Consider the following 17,995-nt stretch of genomic DNA (forward strand, 5'->3'; position numbering starts at 1 on the left):
TTCAGTACTGATGAAATGCAGTTCAGGGAAAAAAAAGTTAATTTTTTATTTTTGCGTATTTCAAGCATCTAGATCCCCCTTTGACCTCTTCCATGAAAACTGTTTTCTCTCTGCTAAAACAGTTTGGCAGCATGCATCTCCTCCTCCTCCCTCACTCCTTGCCAGGCACACCGGTGTCTAATTCTCTCCTTTTCTCCACCAAAAGGAAGACGTTCTGCTGTATGTTCCTTGCTCCTGCATTTCTTTTTAGCCTTAAATGCTATTATTATTATTGTCATTATTTTTAACAAATTTGCCTTCCGAATCACATGGATTGGAGAGCTGCAGCACCCTACGGCATGGTAGACCAAGATGCCCCTTGCATTTCCCTGCGTAGCTAGCTGTCCGTGCATGCGTACGTACAGTATCTATAGACAGGAGATCTATAGATATTTCTATTGACAGCGGTAAGCACAGGCTTTTCAAAATGCAATATCCTTAACAAGGAAAATGGCTGGCCGTACAATCCCAGCAGGTAAACTAGGCAAGATGGTGGGAGATTCACGTGACCATCATCTCCACAGGCGATGGGACCGTCTAGCCTCTTGTCTCCCGCAAAGCAGATTGCCAGCTCTATTTACTGCTTAAAGGAAATCCTCAGGAGACCCCCATCAAAAATCTCCTCCTGTCTTCATCTGGTCCAGCCCAACAGTATTATGTAAACAGCAGAAGCTTAAAGGAGAAAGTAGCCAGCCCTCTTGGGTTAGCAGTGAACCCCCCCCCCCGCCTTAAAATTATAAAATTCTGCTGTAGACTTTTAACCCCACCCAAGGGAGGGTGCCTTTTCTGGCGATAGGGAGGAAGGGACATGGCAACCTCAGGAGCAGAGTGAGGCCACTGCTTGCATCAGCAGAATTGAGAGGCAAGGCAGGTCCAGTCCACGGTGCATAGTCTGCCAGAAGTCTCTCCTGTCCCAGCCCCATTGAGTACCAGGATCTGTACCCGAGTGCAGTAGTGGTTTTGCTACCACTCCCATTCACGTCAGTGGAACTTGCACAGGGTCTCTCAGTAGAATGTTCCACATGCTGGTTAGCTTTTTGTTCGGGTGCTGATGGGATTTCTCACCTCGGGCGCCTTGAGCCAGCCCTAATTGGTATCCAGTGCAGCATTTCAAATATACCCGTAAAAGTCCCCTAGCCTACAAAGGAATTGTGTCCAGCAGAGTCAGTGCTCTTGCAGACCTTCCATTCACACAGTGGAACTTCCTGGGGTGGGGTGGGGAACCAGGTCCTTCCCACTTTCCTGCCTGGTCTGCTAGAGGAACTTCTTCCTTTGCAGAAATAGCCCCTGACTCGTTCATTGCCACATTCTAGTACCACTCGATGCTGTCGATTTGCCATTTTCCATCCGATTCCTAAGGATACTGCAGTTCCTTACGACTCTTACCAGTTTCCTTCCGCTAGTTGTGCCATTTATTTATTTTTTATTCTTTGTGCTGCATGCTCTGCTGGAGAACCATGGAATGTTAATTGTCCTGTGCCGGTCTCTTCCCCCTCCCCCCCTTTTTTTGTTTCTCTTCCCCCCTCCCCCTCTGCCCTCGTCTCTCTTCCTTTTGTATCTCACAGCAGTCTGAACAGTGTAAACAGTAGTGACTCACGGTCAAGCGGCTCACACTCTCACTCACCCAGTTCACACTATCGCTACCGCAGCTCCAACCTGCCCCAGCAAGCGCCGATGAGGCTGTCCAGCGTGTCCTCGCACGACTCCGGCTTCATGTCCCAGGACGCTTTCCAGTCCAAGTCGCCATCCCCCATGCCGCCAGAGGCCCTCAACCAGGTATGCCTAGGGAGCAGCGGCTGCCCCCGCATGTAGCACCTTCCGTTTCTCCCCTAAGTTCAAGGGCTTCTGTGCTCAGTGTGCTTTTCGTGGCTTCTGCTTCGGGTTATTTGGTTGTCTGCCTGCTGCATTACTCTACTGCAGGAGTGGGGAATATTTTCCAGCCCAAGGGCCGCTTTGCCTTCTGAGGGACCTAATGGGAGCCACGTGTCAGTGGTGGGTGGGGCCAGAGGTCAAAGTGGGTTGAGTATTGGATGTAATTTTTTCCATCGTATGATAGTCGGACATGACTAAACAACAACAGATAGGCTACACGATTACAGACACCTTCTCTCTCATCCATTCAGGAACAGCAAGGGTACCTTCTGTCCAGGCACAAAACACACAAGGAGGGTGTGAAATAAGACCAGTGAAGGGGATGGCAAGGAGTGTGACCTGGATAGAGTCTAATGTGCTGGATAGAGAGTCCTGGGAGGTCACATTGGGCCCCCAGGCCTGAGATTCCCCACACCTGCTTTTTGGGGCAGACTACTGCTACTTTCTGATTCTCACCCATCGCAAATTGTGTCTCAAGCCTGGGTTGCAGTTGCCAAGAGGTAAACCCAGCAATTGCCTCCTGCCGCTGCAGCCAAAGGCTAAAATGCGGGGGCCTTTCACATATTACAGGAAAGATGTTTGCATCTTCCCGTCTTGTCTTTCACATCGAGTTGATCACAAGAGAAATGCACATGTGAGCTGTCAGGGTATGTTCTCCCTAGCGCTCCCTCTCACCAGTCTCCTTCCAGCCTGATGCTCTCCATATATTTGGGGGCTACAAACAGGGTGGTGGTGCCGTGTTAATTTTACCGGTGGTTGACGATAACAAGAGAAACTGTAAACGACTGCTTCCAATGATGCAAAGCCAAATGCAAATTTTAATCAGTATCCCATAGATTCTGCCATCCTGCAACTCAAGTTTAGAATCTTCCTCCCATTTGCTATGCGAATTCTTGCAGTCAATGTTCAGTGATCTGACAGCTGCCTCCTGGTGGCTCAGTCATAATTATTCCCCTATTTTGTACCACCCCATCCCAAGCTATTTGATGCCCCAAAGCTTACCCCAGAAATGTTTCCCTTCCTTCCATTAAATTTCAAGCTCTACAAAAGAGGTGTACAGCAACTTAAGTTGAAGTGAAATTAGTAAAAAAACAAAACACACACAAAAAAAAATCCCTGGGTAATAATTCTGTATTTACGGGATATGAGAGCACTTCTGAGAGCAGATCTCATATGTTCAGGAAGTAGAATGTGGCGTTGCTGTAGATACTTGACAGAAACTGCTTGTTTTGAGACCACGACCACGCCTAGGGCTTGTCGTAAAATCTCTTGCTGCAAAGTTAGCAGGTACGGGAAGAGGCTAGGCTGGAAGCCTTCTCCCTGAACAGCTGCCTTTGCGTGTGATTCTGGGATATTTAACAAAGGTGTTGCATTCAGACATGCAATTTTCCCTGCATGCCCAGTGAACCAAAATGCTTCAGGGAACACTATGCCACACACCCCTTGGAAAAGACTTGGAACTATTCCAGCTAGGAGTTCTTTAGTTACAGGATTCACAGGTCCATATTTGGCCCACATTAAAGAGCACTTCACGTGCTGACGTGTTTAGTGTACACCTTAAGCCAAGATCTAAAATGAATGTGAACGCAAATCAGGTATATTTGCAAACATCTGTATTGCACAGCAACCCCTGTATCACACAGGTACGCTAATCAGTGATTAGCCAAAGCTGAGTCTGTTGCCAGCAGGGTAACTGGCATGGACTTTGCGTAATGTGTGAAATGGCCCAGACCATCAGTTGTCCTACTGTGCAATGCATTGCTTCTTTTGCAAGGCGGGTTCTGCATGACATTAGCTTTTATGTAGAGATCTAGCACACAATTGGGTTTTGGTCCACCACAGCTGTAGGAGACCCAGGTTTTTGAGTCACTAAATTCTTGGAACCATGATGTGTTTTGGAGCTGGTCACAAGTTGGACCTCTCCATGTGACCTTAGTTCCATGTGGATTTCTGAATATAAAGAAACTGTTGCTCAGTGGGGAGAAATTGGCGTTCTTAATGTGCTAATGAATAGAGGAACCCCCCACTGCTGATCTAAAGAGAGAGAGAGAGAGATGTCCATAGCATCATTTCACTGTGAGGATAAAAGGGATCATTTTTATGCCCTGGATATTTCAGACTTGCTTGAATGTCCTGCTACTCACGCAGGCAGAACCCAGAAAACCGTTTAATGTGTTGTGTGTTTTAACCAACCGATGGCCTTTCATCTTGGAATTTTTATTCGCAAGAGAGAGAAAATAACCTCGCACTGCCGCGTGTCATCGTTTGAAAGCAGAATGTTGATTCTCGCTATAAAGCCATAGATGAAAGTGGCGTTCTGCTTTCTCTGTTGATGCTTTTTATGTGTTTTTAGTTTTGTGTGAGTTCCGTTCTCTGTTGCTGAGGGACAAAAGAACGCAATGGGCAGTTGTTGCAACTTCTTGTGCCATGGAATTGTAGGAGATAGGGTGAAAGGAGGCAATTTGGCCTGGTGTGTATCCAAATTACCCCATATCATAGTCTGTTGGAAGGCTTAAACTAGCAAGAAAGACAGAGGAGGGTTTTTTCCACAGGGAGAGTCAGAAATAGTCTTGCCTGTATATCTTATAAAAAGGTTAGTAAGGCTTGTGCCTTGGTGTGTAAAAGTTTTGCAAGCAGTGGGTTTAAGCCCTCATGTACAAGCCTGTAGTATGAATTGCACCCCTTATAATCACCTCCATGAGTAGGACTTGCTTTTGCAATCTGCCCACCCTTATTTTGTTACGTATGGGTTGGAGAAACAGGGCCTGCTTTGTGTAGGCCCTGGTTTATATGAGAGTTTTTTTCAGCCCTGCACCTCTCTGCAAGTGCAACCTACAAACAAGGGAGACTGATCTAGGTCTGTCCATTTCAAAAATCTAGCTTGCGGCAGCAGGAGGCCCCATTAGCTAAAGTAGTACCTCAGGTTAAGAACGGACCTCTGGAACGAATTAAGTTTGTAACCTGAGGTACCACTGTAATTTGATTTAACCAAGAGCAGGTGTTGAGAACCTCCTTCTTATGAAATAGTGAGGTCTTTCAGCACTGTGATGGGAGGTGGGGGCGACGTCCCCCTGTAGAAGCTTTGATATTGTGCAACCGTACAAAGCAAAGAGTCTCCGTTGTGGGTGAAGAAACCTCAGATTCTGTGCTTGGGATAAGTAGAGCAGATTGCTGTATTTGCATATGCTTAATAGGGTTGTTGTCTCGATTCTTTGCTGAAGGATTGCCTTGCATGCCTACACCTTCTATGGGGGTGCATGCCTTTTGCTCCTGTGGTATACAGTTTTTAGCCCGCTGCCATCTCATTGATGTGGGTCACTCTGTAGCAGGGCTGGGGGAGGGGGAACCTGTGGCCCTCTAGGTGAGGTGGAGCCCCAGTTCCCATCAGCCAGTGGCCCAGGAATGATGGGAGCTGTAGTCCAGCAACATCTGGAGGGCCACAGGTTTCCCACTCTGCTCCTCATAGGAGTTGGAAGGGACCCTGAGAATCATCTAGTTCCAGCCCCCTGCAATGCAGACTAAGGATTGGACCTCACTTTATCAGCACCACACTAGAGCCAACAGAGCTATCCAGGCCGAACTAAAAGCACTGGAATGTGTGGTTTGTAGGTTTGAGCTGAAGAGCAGAGAATCCCAGGAAAAGGTTGGATTTAGGTGATCTGTGGCACTACAGGAAGAGCGTCAATTTATTATTTCAATGTTGAGATTCTCACAACTCTCCAGATGTCTCAACACCAATTTGGGGAGGATTATACAGACATACGAACAGCACAGGGAGACTGAGGGCCCTCTGTCTGGTTCCCTGTAGCTTTGCTTCTCGCAATGAGGGAACTGCCAGAAGGCCCTCGGCACTGGACCTCAGTGTCCGGGCAGAAAGATGGGGGTGGAGACACTCCTTCAGGTATACTGGGCCGAGGACTCTCTGTGAGTGGACTCTCTGACCACCAGCACCCCTCACTTACTTAAGGCCGTATGGAAACATTGGGGTAGCTTCGAACAACTTCTCATGAAGGAATCCACATGGAAAATGTTTGTGTCTGCCTGGTAAATAGGGATTTACTTTCTCAAAGTTTTGTGTGCAGCAGCTGGTCTTCCGCTGCTGGCCCAGTTCTTGACAAATCCGCGTGGGGTTTCCAGATATAGGCTTTTCCCTAGGTACACCTGCCTAGATTTTCCCAACTACTAGCCTCCAAAGGCGAGGCACGGCCAGAGGGCCTTTGCGTTGTGGCGCTGCAGCTGTGGCTTCAGCGCTCCGCCGATCTGCTTCGAGGCGGTTCTGAAGGTGCCATTGCATCAGCCCTTTCGATTGAAACTGAAATCTCAGCGGGGAGTTGGCACGTGGCGTCATAGATGTTTGCTTCCTTTTAGAAAGCAGCAATGGCTCTGCCATTTTGGACCCTGTTGCTTTTGTCCCTCTTGCAGCGTTGAAGGCTTCCGGCTACGTTCATAACGATCGAATTTTTGCTCTGATCTCCTAACACTCTGCTTCTCTCCTCCTCCTGTGAATGTATTCGTTCCTCTGTGCTTTGTTGGGTTTTCGTTCTCCTGTTGGCTTGTCTTTCCTCTCCTTTGCTGTTCCTTGCCGTGTCATGGTTGCCGCTATTTTTTTAACCCAGCAGAATTCGTCCAGCTCTGCCTCCTCGGAAGCTTCTGAAACCTGCCAGTCAGTCAGCGAGTGCAGCTCCCCCACGTCAGTCAGCTCAGGCTCTACCATGGGGGCTTGGGCCTCCACAGAGAAGGTGAAAAAGGCTTAGTCTCTAAGACATGTTCTTTGATCCTCCCCGGGCTCTGAGACACACAGGCCCGAAATAGTTCTCCTGAGTGCAAATGAGAGGATGAGAATGGAAACCCGTAGCAGGCATGTCCAAAGTCCATTTCGGGGGCCTAAACTGGCCCGCAGGGGCAGATTTAATAGGGCCCCTGTGGCAGTTTCTTAGCTTATTTCCTGGGGTAAAATTCTAAAAAACCTCAACAACTTCAATCCTAAGAAAAGTCAACAACTTTGGTCGGCCCTCACGGCCCTCACCATCAAATCTGACGTTGGGTGTCAGGTGCTTTGAAGGCCCTAAAAAGTTTGGACACCACAGGGAACTCTTTGGATCTCCATATGTTGCTCTGAACTACATCGTTCATCACTCTTAGTCATTGGCCATGCTTGTGGGTGATGGGGAGTTGTAGCTTTGCAACATCTAGAGGGCTGAAAGTTCCCCACACATGATCCAAATTAATGCAGGAAATAAAAGCAGCGGGAAAACCTGCCTCATGCTTCCAGCCGCACAGTTGCCACCTCTTTGGGTGCAGTAACTGTTTTTGTGAATCCCTGCCTGCCACATTCTGGAAGTGGAGATTGTTCAGCAGTGATGGTAACGCAAGTTGGAGCATTCACAAAACCATTTGCCAGGCATTTTGCGGTGCAGTCTGTGGCATGCCGTGGCTGTGTTTATAACCGTTAGCCCACGACAGAACCACTTTGGTCAATGCAATGGAATTGGTTCTAAGGAGCTTTTCTATTAAAGGCAAAGCCAAAATCTTCATGTGGTCTACTCACCACCTCCAGTCATGCACAACCCCAGATTCTCTTTTAAAAATCAGATGCCCCCTGGCATGCATAAATCGTACTAGCATTTTCAAGTAAAATAATAATTTGGGGATAATTTCCGATCTCCACCAGAGCAAGTGATTTTAAATTGGGGTCCATTCTCATCTGGAAACACCCCCGATTCCTTCCATCCCCTTTCATTATGTTGTTCCTAGAACATGTCATTTTCTGAGGCTGAGCTGCTACTGCTGCTGCTGCTGCTTCTCACTTGAATGCGCTGTGAAAATACTAACCCAGGAGGCGTGTTAACAGCTTTGGAAAGATCTCACCCCGTTGCTTTCAGAATCTGAACAAAACTTGTGATTCTCCCTCAAGGAACGAGAGCATCCAAACTCCGCATTGTGTTTATCCGGCATGCATAACACTGGCCAACGCTGGGAGGTTAACTTCCCGTCCCCCAAAAAGGCTGCCTCTCTAACAGAGCGCCCTAAAGCTGTTCAGCCCCTGAAAATGATGTTTTGGTTTTTGAACGGCGATGCATATTTGAGTAGCATTAACAAAGCATGATCCAGCACCGTATGGGGTGTTGAGTTGGGAACAGTTCTCAAATCTCCGTGGGATATTTCCCCTTCACTCCCAGCAATGCATGCCTGATTCACCTTGTACCCCACCCCCCATATTTTGTCCTATTTATATTAATTTCTCTCCTCTTTTTTCCCCTTTTTGTTTTGTTTTGTTTCCAGTTGTCTAATGGGTATTATCACTGTAGTTTGTCCAGTGGCCCATCCTTAGCTTCCGTTGGTGCAGGCCCTTCCCCTCATTTCCCGCCTGTCTCCCACGCATGGACCCGGGCTTCCTCTTCCACCACCCTCCTTCCAGACTGCGCTCATTATTACACCATTGGGCCAGGCATGTTACCATCATCTAAGATCCCTAGCTGGAAGGTTTGTGTTTCTTTTTTTTTATGTTTCTGTCACCCATTCTCCTTTCCATTTCCCACTCCCCAACTCTACTGCAAGTTGTTGCTTCTGGAATCTCATTTAATTCTCGGTCGATTTCTCTGCCCCACCCCAGCTCGTAATACTATTCCGAATTCTGTGATCTCTGACGAGGGAGTCTCCCTTAGCTCCTACTCCCATAAACCAAGAACTTCAAAAGAAAGAAATCGGTATTATCTAAACAAGCATTTCAACAGCTTTCCGAACTGTGCAGCAGCACACTGAGACTTTGGGATGGTTCTAGGTTAACCGTTGGTGCTCTCTGGATAGCAGTTTGATAGGACCTAATTGAGGGTGTGCCTCTATTAATAAAGTTAAGCAGTAGGGAATCTTTTTCGTTTAACAAGCCCAGGTCCTCATCAGGATTGGACTCAAGAGCCAAATTTGACAGGTGGCCATGGTTGCCAACTTGTCAATCAACTGACCTCACAATGACGTTGGGTGTCAGGTGCTTTGAAGGCCCAAAGTTGTAACTTCAAAGCACCTAATAAAGTACTGCTAAAACAAAAGGGTTTTTCCTCCTTTTAGCAGGGCTTTCCGTGCAAACCCCTTCCTTAAAGTTGCTCATGGTATCTTTTCCAGGGGAGATACCTTGAACAGGGCCATGCATTTCCTGTTAGCTCTCATTCACAGTTTCACCCCTGGAAAAACTTGCTGGGACAATCACTCCCTAGTGTAACTTACGTTATTCTTTTTACCATGTGCACATACATTAAGTCTTCCTGCTTGAAGACTACATCAGTTACATTTGCCCAATGTACAGTTGGTGTCAAAGGAGTCAATTTACTAGGTTTCTAGATTGCTTTGAAAGGAGCACATTTGTTGGGAAGGAAGAAGGGAAGAAATGTATCTGCAGTGCCCCGGACAACCCATTATTTGTCTTTCTGGCCTGAGAATCCGTTGGGAACGAGGGTGCAGATATGTGACCCAGACACTTGCATGCTATTTTGGTTTTGAAAGGTGCCTACCTGTGTGCTTCCCTTTCTGAAATACACACCAGGAGTGACCAAAGCAGGAGTGTTTCTGCTTATTTTAAAGGGGTACGTGGCGAATTAACACCCAGGTGCACCTTTCAGAAATGATGTGCTTTTGGATTTGGGTATCCTTACACGGGTTCAAAACTTGGCATGAGAAACTGCCCGCATCTAAATGACGTAACAATGCACTGGGCTGAGTTTACATTTGAACTTAAAGTACTTTTGTCTTATTAAATGAATATTCACTGACAAAGTGATTTTTAAAAAGCCTTCATAGAAAGCGGCACCCCTACCTACCTGCTAATATTTATTTACTTTGTGTGAATAAGTAGGAGCTCCATTCTATTTACAGAAGCAGGAGATTTAGAATCATAGAATCATAGAATCATAGAGTTGGAAGAGACCACAAGGGCCATTGAGTCCAACCCCCTGCCAAGCAGGAAACACCATCAGAGCACTCCTGGCATATGGTTGTCAAGCCTCTGCTTAAAGACCTCCAAAGAAGGAGACTCCACCACACTCCTTGGCATCAAATTCCACTATCGAACAGCTATTTACTGGATTGGAGGAAGGCTGGGGAGGTTTAGCTCTTGCTAATAGATCTCCAGACCTTTATAGAGAGAAATAGCCAGTTTTCTCTCCCTTACATCTTAAGGGAGCTTTGTTTCCAAACAAGATCTGGTTGCAAGGCTGATACCCATAGCAAGGACTCTTCCCTTTAGTGCACATCCTTGGCACTTTTCAGATGTTTAAAGTTCCTCACATATTTATCTCAGTAATGCTTACAACTGCCTTGCCAGGGACATTTGTATTACAACACCCCCACCTTACTAGAAATTAGGGGCAAGGAGGTTTGATCTTGCCCTTAACAATAAGCCTGAACATTGTCTATTTATGGGGAAATTGTGATGGTTTGTTACCTGGGGTAGCTTTTGAAGTTACACATTTGTGGGTAGGGGGACAGGAAGCCCAGATGTTTCATTCTTCCAGTTCTCTGCAGCGTTTTTAATGTCTGTTGCCTCTCCGTTGAACAGCCGTGCATTGCTATCCTGTCCCCAAACCCTCCCACCCATTGGCCCAGTCACATTAAAATGACGCCATGTTTCTGGCGCTGTATTTTTATCGGTGTGGCTGTAAAACAATTTTTTTTAAAAACCCAATTATTTCCTCCTTCAGCCATTTGGAAAGGGCCTTTGTGTGTTGGCAGCTTATTCCTCAAAATGGAGATTTCCCCAACTATATATTAAAATAGGCTTAGGAAAACCAAGACTTTATGAAATCCTAGCAATTGGAGCCAACAAAGTTGACTTCCTTTCGCTGCATTTCCTCCCCTGTTTGTTCTAAAGGGTTGGGAGAAACCCCAGAACAGATCAAGGGTTTTTTTTTGGGGGGGGGGAGGGAGGGACTCTCTTCCTCAGCTTCCTAATCCATCACTTAGGAAGCTGAGATCATTACACCAGTCACTGACTCGCTGCTGGGCTGTTGCTCCTGCAATGGAGTCAACCTGGCCTGTGCCTTGCTTTGAAGGCAACGCTGTACATGAGTTCAGAAAAACAACATCTTAAGACCGGTGACTTTCCTTTAATAAAAAGCAGTGAGCCCAGCACGTATCTTTGCAGAGAATATGCAATCTGCGTAAACTTTTGACTAATGGGATTTTTCCTCTAGGATTGGGCTAAGCCAGGTCCTTATGACCAGCCCTTGGTAAATACTTTGCAACGCCGGAAGGAAAAACGAGAAGGAGACCCTGCCGGGGGAGCACAGAGTGGACCAGCTCTGGCCACTGAGGAAGCTCAGAGACCTCGGAGCATGACTGTGTCGGCCGCCCCAAGGGTGAGACTCTGTTGTTCTTTGTTGTGTCCCCAGTAGACCTGTTCATCCAGTACCAAACTGGCCCAACTGAGCCCCAATGGTCTTCTAAGCTGCACAGACATTTGCTGCTTATCGTAGAGTTGGAAGGGTCCCCAAAGGTCATCCACTCCAGCCCTCTGCAATGTTGGAATCTTGGCTAAAGCATCCGTGACAGATGGCCATCCAACCTCTGCTTAAACCAAGGAAGGAAGGAATCGAAGGAAGGAGCCCACATCCTCCTGAGAGAGCCCACTCCACTGTTGGACAGCTCTTACTGTTGCGCTTACTTGCAGAGCTTGAACACTTACTTTGTGACGTTTTGGTTGGTCTAATCATCTAGCGGGAATACAGTCATACCTCTTGTTACGTTTGCTTCAGGTTTGCTTCACGTCTTTTCAGATTGCGTCCCATGGCGACCCGAAAGTACCGGAAATGGTTACTTCTGGGTTTTGCCGCATGCGCAGACGCTTGAAATAACGTCACACCCATGCGTAGAAGCTGCAAATCGCAGCACGCACAGATGCGGGTTGCATTCTGCTCAGGTTGCAAACAGGGCTCCGGAACGGATCCCATTCGCAACCAAAGGTACCACTGTAATTTTGTAATAATCTACTTTGTGCAGAAGGGGTTGCAGAAAGGGTCATCACAGCAAGAGGCCCTGGAGGATCATCCTAGCTATCCCTGTTCCGCAATCCTAACAAGAGGGCCTCTGTTGTCTTTTTAGCAAGGAGAGGAGATGGAGGCCTGCGAAGAGCTGGCTCTGGCTCTGACTCGAGGGCTGCAGCTGGACACCCAGAGGAGCAGCCGGGATTCCCTGCAGTGTTCCAGCGGCTACAGCACCCAAACGACCACACCTTGCTGCTCAGAGGACACCATCCCCTCGCAAGGTAAGCAATGTGCGTGTCCACTTTTTGCTTCTTTGGAACGGCCAAGCCAAGAAAGTTGCTGCACCTCTCAAGCCTTCTGCATGCTGCAGACTTTGTGCATTTTTACAAAGGCTCATCATGCGTTGAAGAGATGGTCGTAAGGTGAGCTGAAAAGAAAGTTGTTATTTCACATCTGACAACCAATATGTCCCTTTGCTTTCAGAAAGGACATGGGTAGAAGAGTCTAAAAGCCCAGGACACGAAATTTCATATCCCTCTAGCAGTTACGGTGGCTCATTTGCCAGGAGTAATGTATTTATCATTAACTCTGGAAAAGTTACATATACAGCTGGTACCTTGGTTCTCGAATGGCTTGGCTCCTGAACGCCACAAACCCAGAATTAAGTGTTCCGGTTTGCGAACGTTGTTTGGAAGCTGAACTTCCGACGCAGCTTGCACTTGACTGCAGGAAGCTCCATTGCCCAATCGGAAGCCGTGCCTTGGTTTTCGAACGGTTCCCGGAGTCGAACGGACTCCTGGAATGGATTAAGTTTGACAACCAAGGTACCGCTGTACAGTGGTACCTCGGGTTAAGAACTTAATTCGTTCTGGAGGTATGTTCTTAACCTGAAACTGTTCTTAACCTGAGGTTAGCACTTTACCTAATGGGGCCTCCCGCTGCCGCCGGAGCACAATTTCTGTTCTCATCCTGAAGCAAAGTTCTTAACCCAAGGTACTACTGTACTCCATTCTGACCAAACTAAGCCTCCCATGTAAATTTTGCTCATCCTGTTGCAGTTAGCAGCAGTGAAATAAAAGCTCGCAGCAGTTGAACAGCCGTAGTTTCCTGACCTGTCTTTTTCCATCCCCAGTTTCAGACTACGACTATTTCTCCGTCAGTGGGGACCAAGAGCCAGAGCAGCAGGAATTCGACAAGTCTTCGACTATTCCGAGAAACAGCGACATCAGCCAGTCGTACCGCCGTATGTTCCACGCCAAGCGCCCTGCGTCCACCGCAGGCCTCCCCACCACCCTTGGGCCGGTGCTGGTGACTCCCGGCGTGGCGACCATCCGGCGGACCCCTTCCACCAAACCGACGGTCCGGCGTGGGACCATAGGGGCAGGGCCGATACCCATCAAGACGCCCGTGATTCCGGTCAAGACGCCAACCGTACCAGACATGCCGGGGGGGCTGCCCAGTGTGCCAAGTGGGGCTGAAGAAAGCCCTGAGCAAAGCCCAGAGGCCGGAGGCGGCAATTCGGTTGGAGTCAATGCAGCCTTGCCGTGGAGCGGTCAGGCACCCGCCAACCCTCCTGCTGTGAGCCAGAAGCCGAGTGCCGGAGAGGAGCAGAGACAAGCAGCCGGGGAAAGGGAAGGAGAGCCCGGAGAAAGGGAGAGCCTCAACATGACTGCTCCCCCATGCCAGCCGGTGCCTCAGTTGGGGGACCAGAATCTGGGAGAGGCCCCACAAGGCGAAGACATGCTGAATGCGATTCGCCGGGGTGTAAAGCTGAAGAAGACCACCACAAATGACCGCTCAGCGCCCCGCATTTCCTAGACGCTGGACCACTGCCAGTTGACCAGCTTAACAGAGACTACCTGATGAAACCGTCTGTCTGTCCATTCCACTGTACAATCAGAATTTGCAGGATGCTCATTAGCAAAGCAGCTGGAAACGTTCTTTAAAATGGAGGGCAGCGGGGTTGGGAGGAGGGAGGGGACCTGCAAACTAAATCGCTTAAGGCACAGCCTCTTTCTGATATTTTTTTAAATTTTTTTTGTAAATACTGCTGATTATTATTTTTTCCCCTGCACATTTTTAACCTGAGTTTCCCTTTTGATTTTTTCCCCCCTGAAGGTGCCAAATCCTGTGTAACTTTTTTATAAACACTTTGTACAAAACAAAAGGAAAAAAAAGTTTTACATGCGTACGAAGAAGATCAAGTAGCTTAAACTTCAGCAAGGAGAGAGTAGTAATGCATTCTCTCTCTCCCCGGGAATTTTTATTTTTTATTTTTATTTTTTGCAAAGCACCTTGTCATGAGAAGGATGCGAAAACCAGCTTTTGTTTTTTAACGTACGAAGGACGTGGCAAGAAAAAGGTCCTCGCTGAAGTACAGTGACATTTTTTTTTTATGTTTGAAAGGCAGGAAACAGCAGCTGATTGATTAAAGCAATATATAGTGGAAGAGAGAGGGGGGAGAGCCTGTAATTTGGTTAGTATTTAGGGGATAGGAAAAGGGGAGGGACTTTACTGTTGCACAAAAGTAGCTTAGCGGTAGCTTCAAGATACATGCGTCCGAATAAGCCATATTGGATTGCAGTGTTTGTTTATGTAAGAAGTATATGGGCGCTTTACACTAGGAACACCTCCTGTGTTTAGCCTCTCCCATTAAAATTTGTCAAGGCTCCATAAGATCTCCTGCCTAAGAAGAGCCTCTGCGGACTGTTCCTTTTAATAGTCATAATTTGTATTATCCCACCCCACCCTTGTCTTCAGGACTGCACAAGCAACAACTTTTGTCAAGTCATGCCATCTTAAGCCAGGTTAGACTTAAGAACTATTATTTGTTTTCTCCCTTCACGTTGTCTCGTTTTTTTTCTTTTTTCTTTTGTTAAGGGACAGTAACGAAGAAGTGGAGAGAAAGAAATGCGTAGACTTGAAGAGGGTTGTGGTGGGGAGATTTACCAGGGAGTTCTTAGTTTAAAACTTCTCATCAAACTGGCTATGCTCAGCAGGCTGGGCAGCTTAACAAACAAACAGCAAACACCCCACAAGTTTTGAGGAAACAACTTGATCTGATGGGGAACCAGCTAATTCTGATGAAATGAGAAACGTTTATCGTAAGGGGCCTGTTTTTCCTTCTCTTAAGTGACATTTTGGGTTGGCTTTTTTCATAAATGCTAAAAGCTTTGGGGGAATGCGGGAGGGAACGGGCACACAGCTTTGCTTTTTTTATTTATTACAGGGGTTACGGGGGGGTTGAACTTTTTTTTTTTTAAAGAGACTTCTTAGCAACGAATTTTAGGAAAGCTGTTAATAAATTTATAGGTGGGGTTTTTTTTTCCTTCTCTTTTCTTAACATGAAAATTGCTGTGATTATAATCCATTTCATGGGGTCGGTAGAAAACGTGCATCACTCGTGCACCACGGGTGTGCTGCGGTTTTGTGGGTTGTGTCTTTTTCTTTTAAAGCATTCTGCAGTCTAAACGAATACCGTCTGCCTTATCTCTATATGGGCAACGCAAGCGGAATTAACGGATCAACAGACCTGTGTGTTGGTGGTTGCAGAGAAGTAGCCCCTACAGCGGGAGGAGCTCATTTGGGCGTATGCTCACACATCTACTCCTCCACGGACATTCTTGAGACTCCTATTGGCTGCCATCTTGCCTACATAACCTCTTATGCTTTAAATACATAACTGCATTGGATGTGAGACGTATTGTAAAACTGTTATAGTCACTGTGTTCTATATACATTTACACTGCTGTGGTTGCTTAACACTTTTTTAAGTTATGGCTTCAGACGCAAAAACAAAAACACAAGACAAAAAAAGCATGATCTTTAATTGATAAAGCTCTCCTTTGATGAAAAACAAGCTCCTCATTACTTCGAAACATACATTAAAACAAGTAGTGCCTCTGGTATAATTAAGCCCACCCAATCTTGATGAAATAGCGGATGCGTTCTGCAAATGATGCTTCAAGATCTTTTCCCCATCACTAAACTAAGGTGGGGCAGGGAAAACAGTAATTGGACTAAAATGGATGCAGGAGGTCACGATCATCTCCTGGCAAGCTTCATGTTGAAATCAGCTGGCATTTCACAAGGGCTCAGCAGTACTCTTGTATAATTCCCGTTAGTTTTTGTGGGGCTTGGGCAGGAGAAATTCCTGATGGATTGGATCCAAAAGGTATGCATACAAAACATTTTTTTTTTTTAAATCCAGCTGTATTCAAGAAGTGCAGCTCCTCTTTAGTTCTTTAAACACTAGGATTTACTCTTGGTTTAAAAATTTATTATCAAAACTGTTGCCAAAATTCAATGTTTAGGGTGTAACAAACCACTTTGAATCATTCTGTTGGGTTTAATTTTTTTTTTTTTGGTGTGTGTTCCTTGCCTATTGTAAAAGCAGTGTCACCGTTTTTTAAAGGAAAAGATGTTTCTAATGGTAAGTTATTGTGGTTTAGTTGCTAGTTTGTACTGAGAGTTGACCTCTCCCCTCATGCATTTTTGTTCTGAATTGCTATAAATAAAAAAAATTGCTGTTAACTGTGTTACCCTTCTACATTGTAATGATTGCTTCAGCCTATATTATAAATAAAGACCTGCTAATAAACCTCATATTTTAGTTGCCTAATCTTACTCCATGACCCCCATTTCAATAAAAGGCTTTGCCACTATGCCTTTTTAAACACCAGCGTATTATATAGCAAAGTATGAACTGGGCGTTAATCACAAAACTGACACACAGAAAAAAGGAACATTTCATTGCAGGGAAGAGAAGTGTGTTTGAATATTCCATATATCTTCCAGTGTAGTATGTTCACCTGACATTTTAGCCTTCCATTTGCAGCCACAAGAATAAAATTCTGTCTTTTTCCCCTGCCTTACCATCAAAGCATGCCCAAGGCAGCTAACAAAACAGTGCGACCCACATTTTGTGGACTTCCCAGTACAAAGTGGATGGTATAACATAGCTGCATCTCACTGTACTTGGTTGGAAAGAGGATCCAATTGCACAGCTTGATGACTGAAGAAAATATGGGCTGTAGCAGTACAAGAACTTAGGCTTGTACATCAAGACATCCTCTTTCACCCCCTTGCCTACCTTCCCCACCTGATTGTAGGAAATCATTGTGCTAATAGGATGACTTTGTTGGATACAACCCTATTACAATAAGCTTATCTTCATCAACAAGGGCATGATACGTTGAATGCTTTCTCCTCATAGGTTTAGTGTGAGATGGCTATTGAATTATGCAAAAACAGAGTCTGAATTCTGGAGGTGACCTGGGCATGGTATGCAGAGGCTGTTTGCTCTGGAACAAGGATGGGGAAACTCCAGATGTAGTCCTACAGCTTCCATTATCATTTGCCATAGCGGCCGAGGCTGATGGCTGCCGCAACATCCTCTGTAAAAACAAAAGGTTCACCACCCCTCTTTTAGAGCAATAATAATCTTGAGTGGCAGCCCATGGCCCAGGTCTGTTGTATTTCATATCCACACTGCTGCTCCCATAAGGCAATTCCCAACCTATACAGAGAACCAGACTGCTTAAGAAGGGCAGAGTGTCAACACACTCATCGTTCCCCACCAATATCTGGAGGATAAAGATTCCCAAGATACGTAACTGGGCAATGGGGCAACCGTTTTAAACAGAGGGTGTCCCTACTTTGGGAGAAACTGTTTTGTGCGATGGGTTGTCATGCCAACTATACGATTCAAACTCACCCAAGCGTCAATCTGCTCAACTTCTGGAAGCAGCATAAGAGGAAGACATTAGAAACAGTTCCAGGTAGGGGGTTCCATAATTAAAGAGCTGCTCTTCTCCCTGCATATACTGATACTAAAACAACATACAGTGGTACCTCAGGTTAAGAATTTAATTTGTTCTGGAGGTCTGTTCTTAAACTGAAACTGTTCTTAACCTGAGGTACCACTTTAGCTAATGGGGCCTCCCGCTGCTGCGCAATTTCTGTTCTCATCCGGAAGCAAAGTTCTTAACCCGAGGTACTATTTCTGGGTTAGCGGCGTCTGTAACCTGAAGCGCCTGTAACCCAAGGTACCACTGTACTGAGGCAGATGAGGCGCTACCATAGTCCACACTTGGATGTTCACACAAACGCCA

General features: G+C 46.3%; 1 protein-coding gene across 23 annotated transcripts in view; it reads left to right on the forward strand.

Moving 5' to 3' along the window:
- The window catches only part of MTSS1 (MTSS I-BAR domain containing 1), a 152,428-nt gene extending 135,941 nt beyond the window's left edge, over window positions 1–16,487 (forward strand). For 2 of the 23 annotated variants that reach the window (XM_081918760.1, XM_081918761.1), the window contains 6 exons: window positions 1,689–1,815; window positions 6,531–6,650; window positions 8,194–8,394; window positions 11,094–11,258; window positions 12,001–12,172; window positions 13,015–16,487. In XM_081918760.1, the coding sequence (XP_081774886.1) occupies window positions 1,689–1,815; window positions 6,531–6,650; window positions 8,194–8,394; window positions 11,094–11,258; window positions 12,001–12,172; window positions 13,015–13,700 (1,471 nt within the window). In that variant the 3' untranslated portion in view covers window positions 13,701–16,487. Of the gene's footprint in view, window positions 1–1,604; window positions 1,816–6,527; window positions 6,651–8,193; window positions 8,395–11,093; window positions 11,259–12,000; window positions 12,173–13,014 lie in introns of all 23 variants that reach the window. The other 21 variants (XM_081918759.1, XM_081918777.1, XM_081918770.1 and 18 more) reach the window with 17 other exon arrangements.
- The last annotated feature ends 1,508 nt before the right edge of the window (window positions 16,488–17,995 follow it).

Source organism: Podarcis melisellensis (assembly GCF_964234715.1).
Source record: "Podarcis melisellensis genome assembly, chromosome: 7".
NCBI classification, from domain to species: Eukaryota; Metazoa; Chordata; class Lepidosauria; order Squamata; family Lacertidae; genus Podarcis; species Podarcis melisellensis.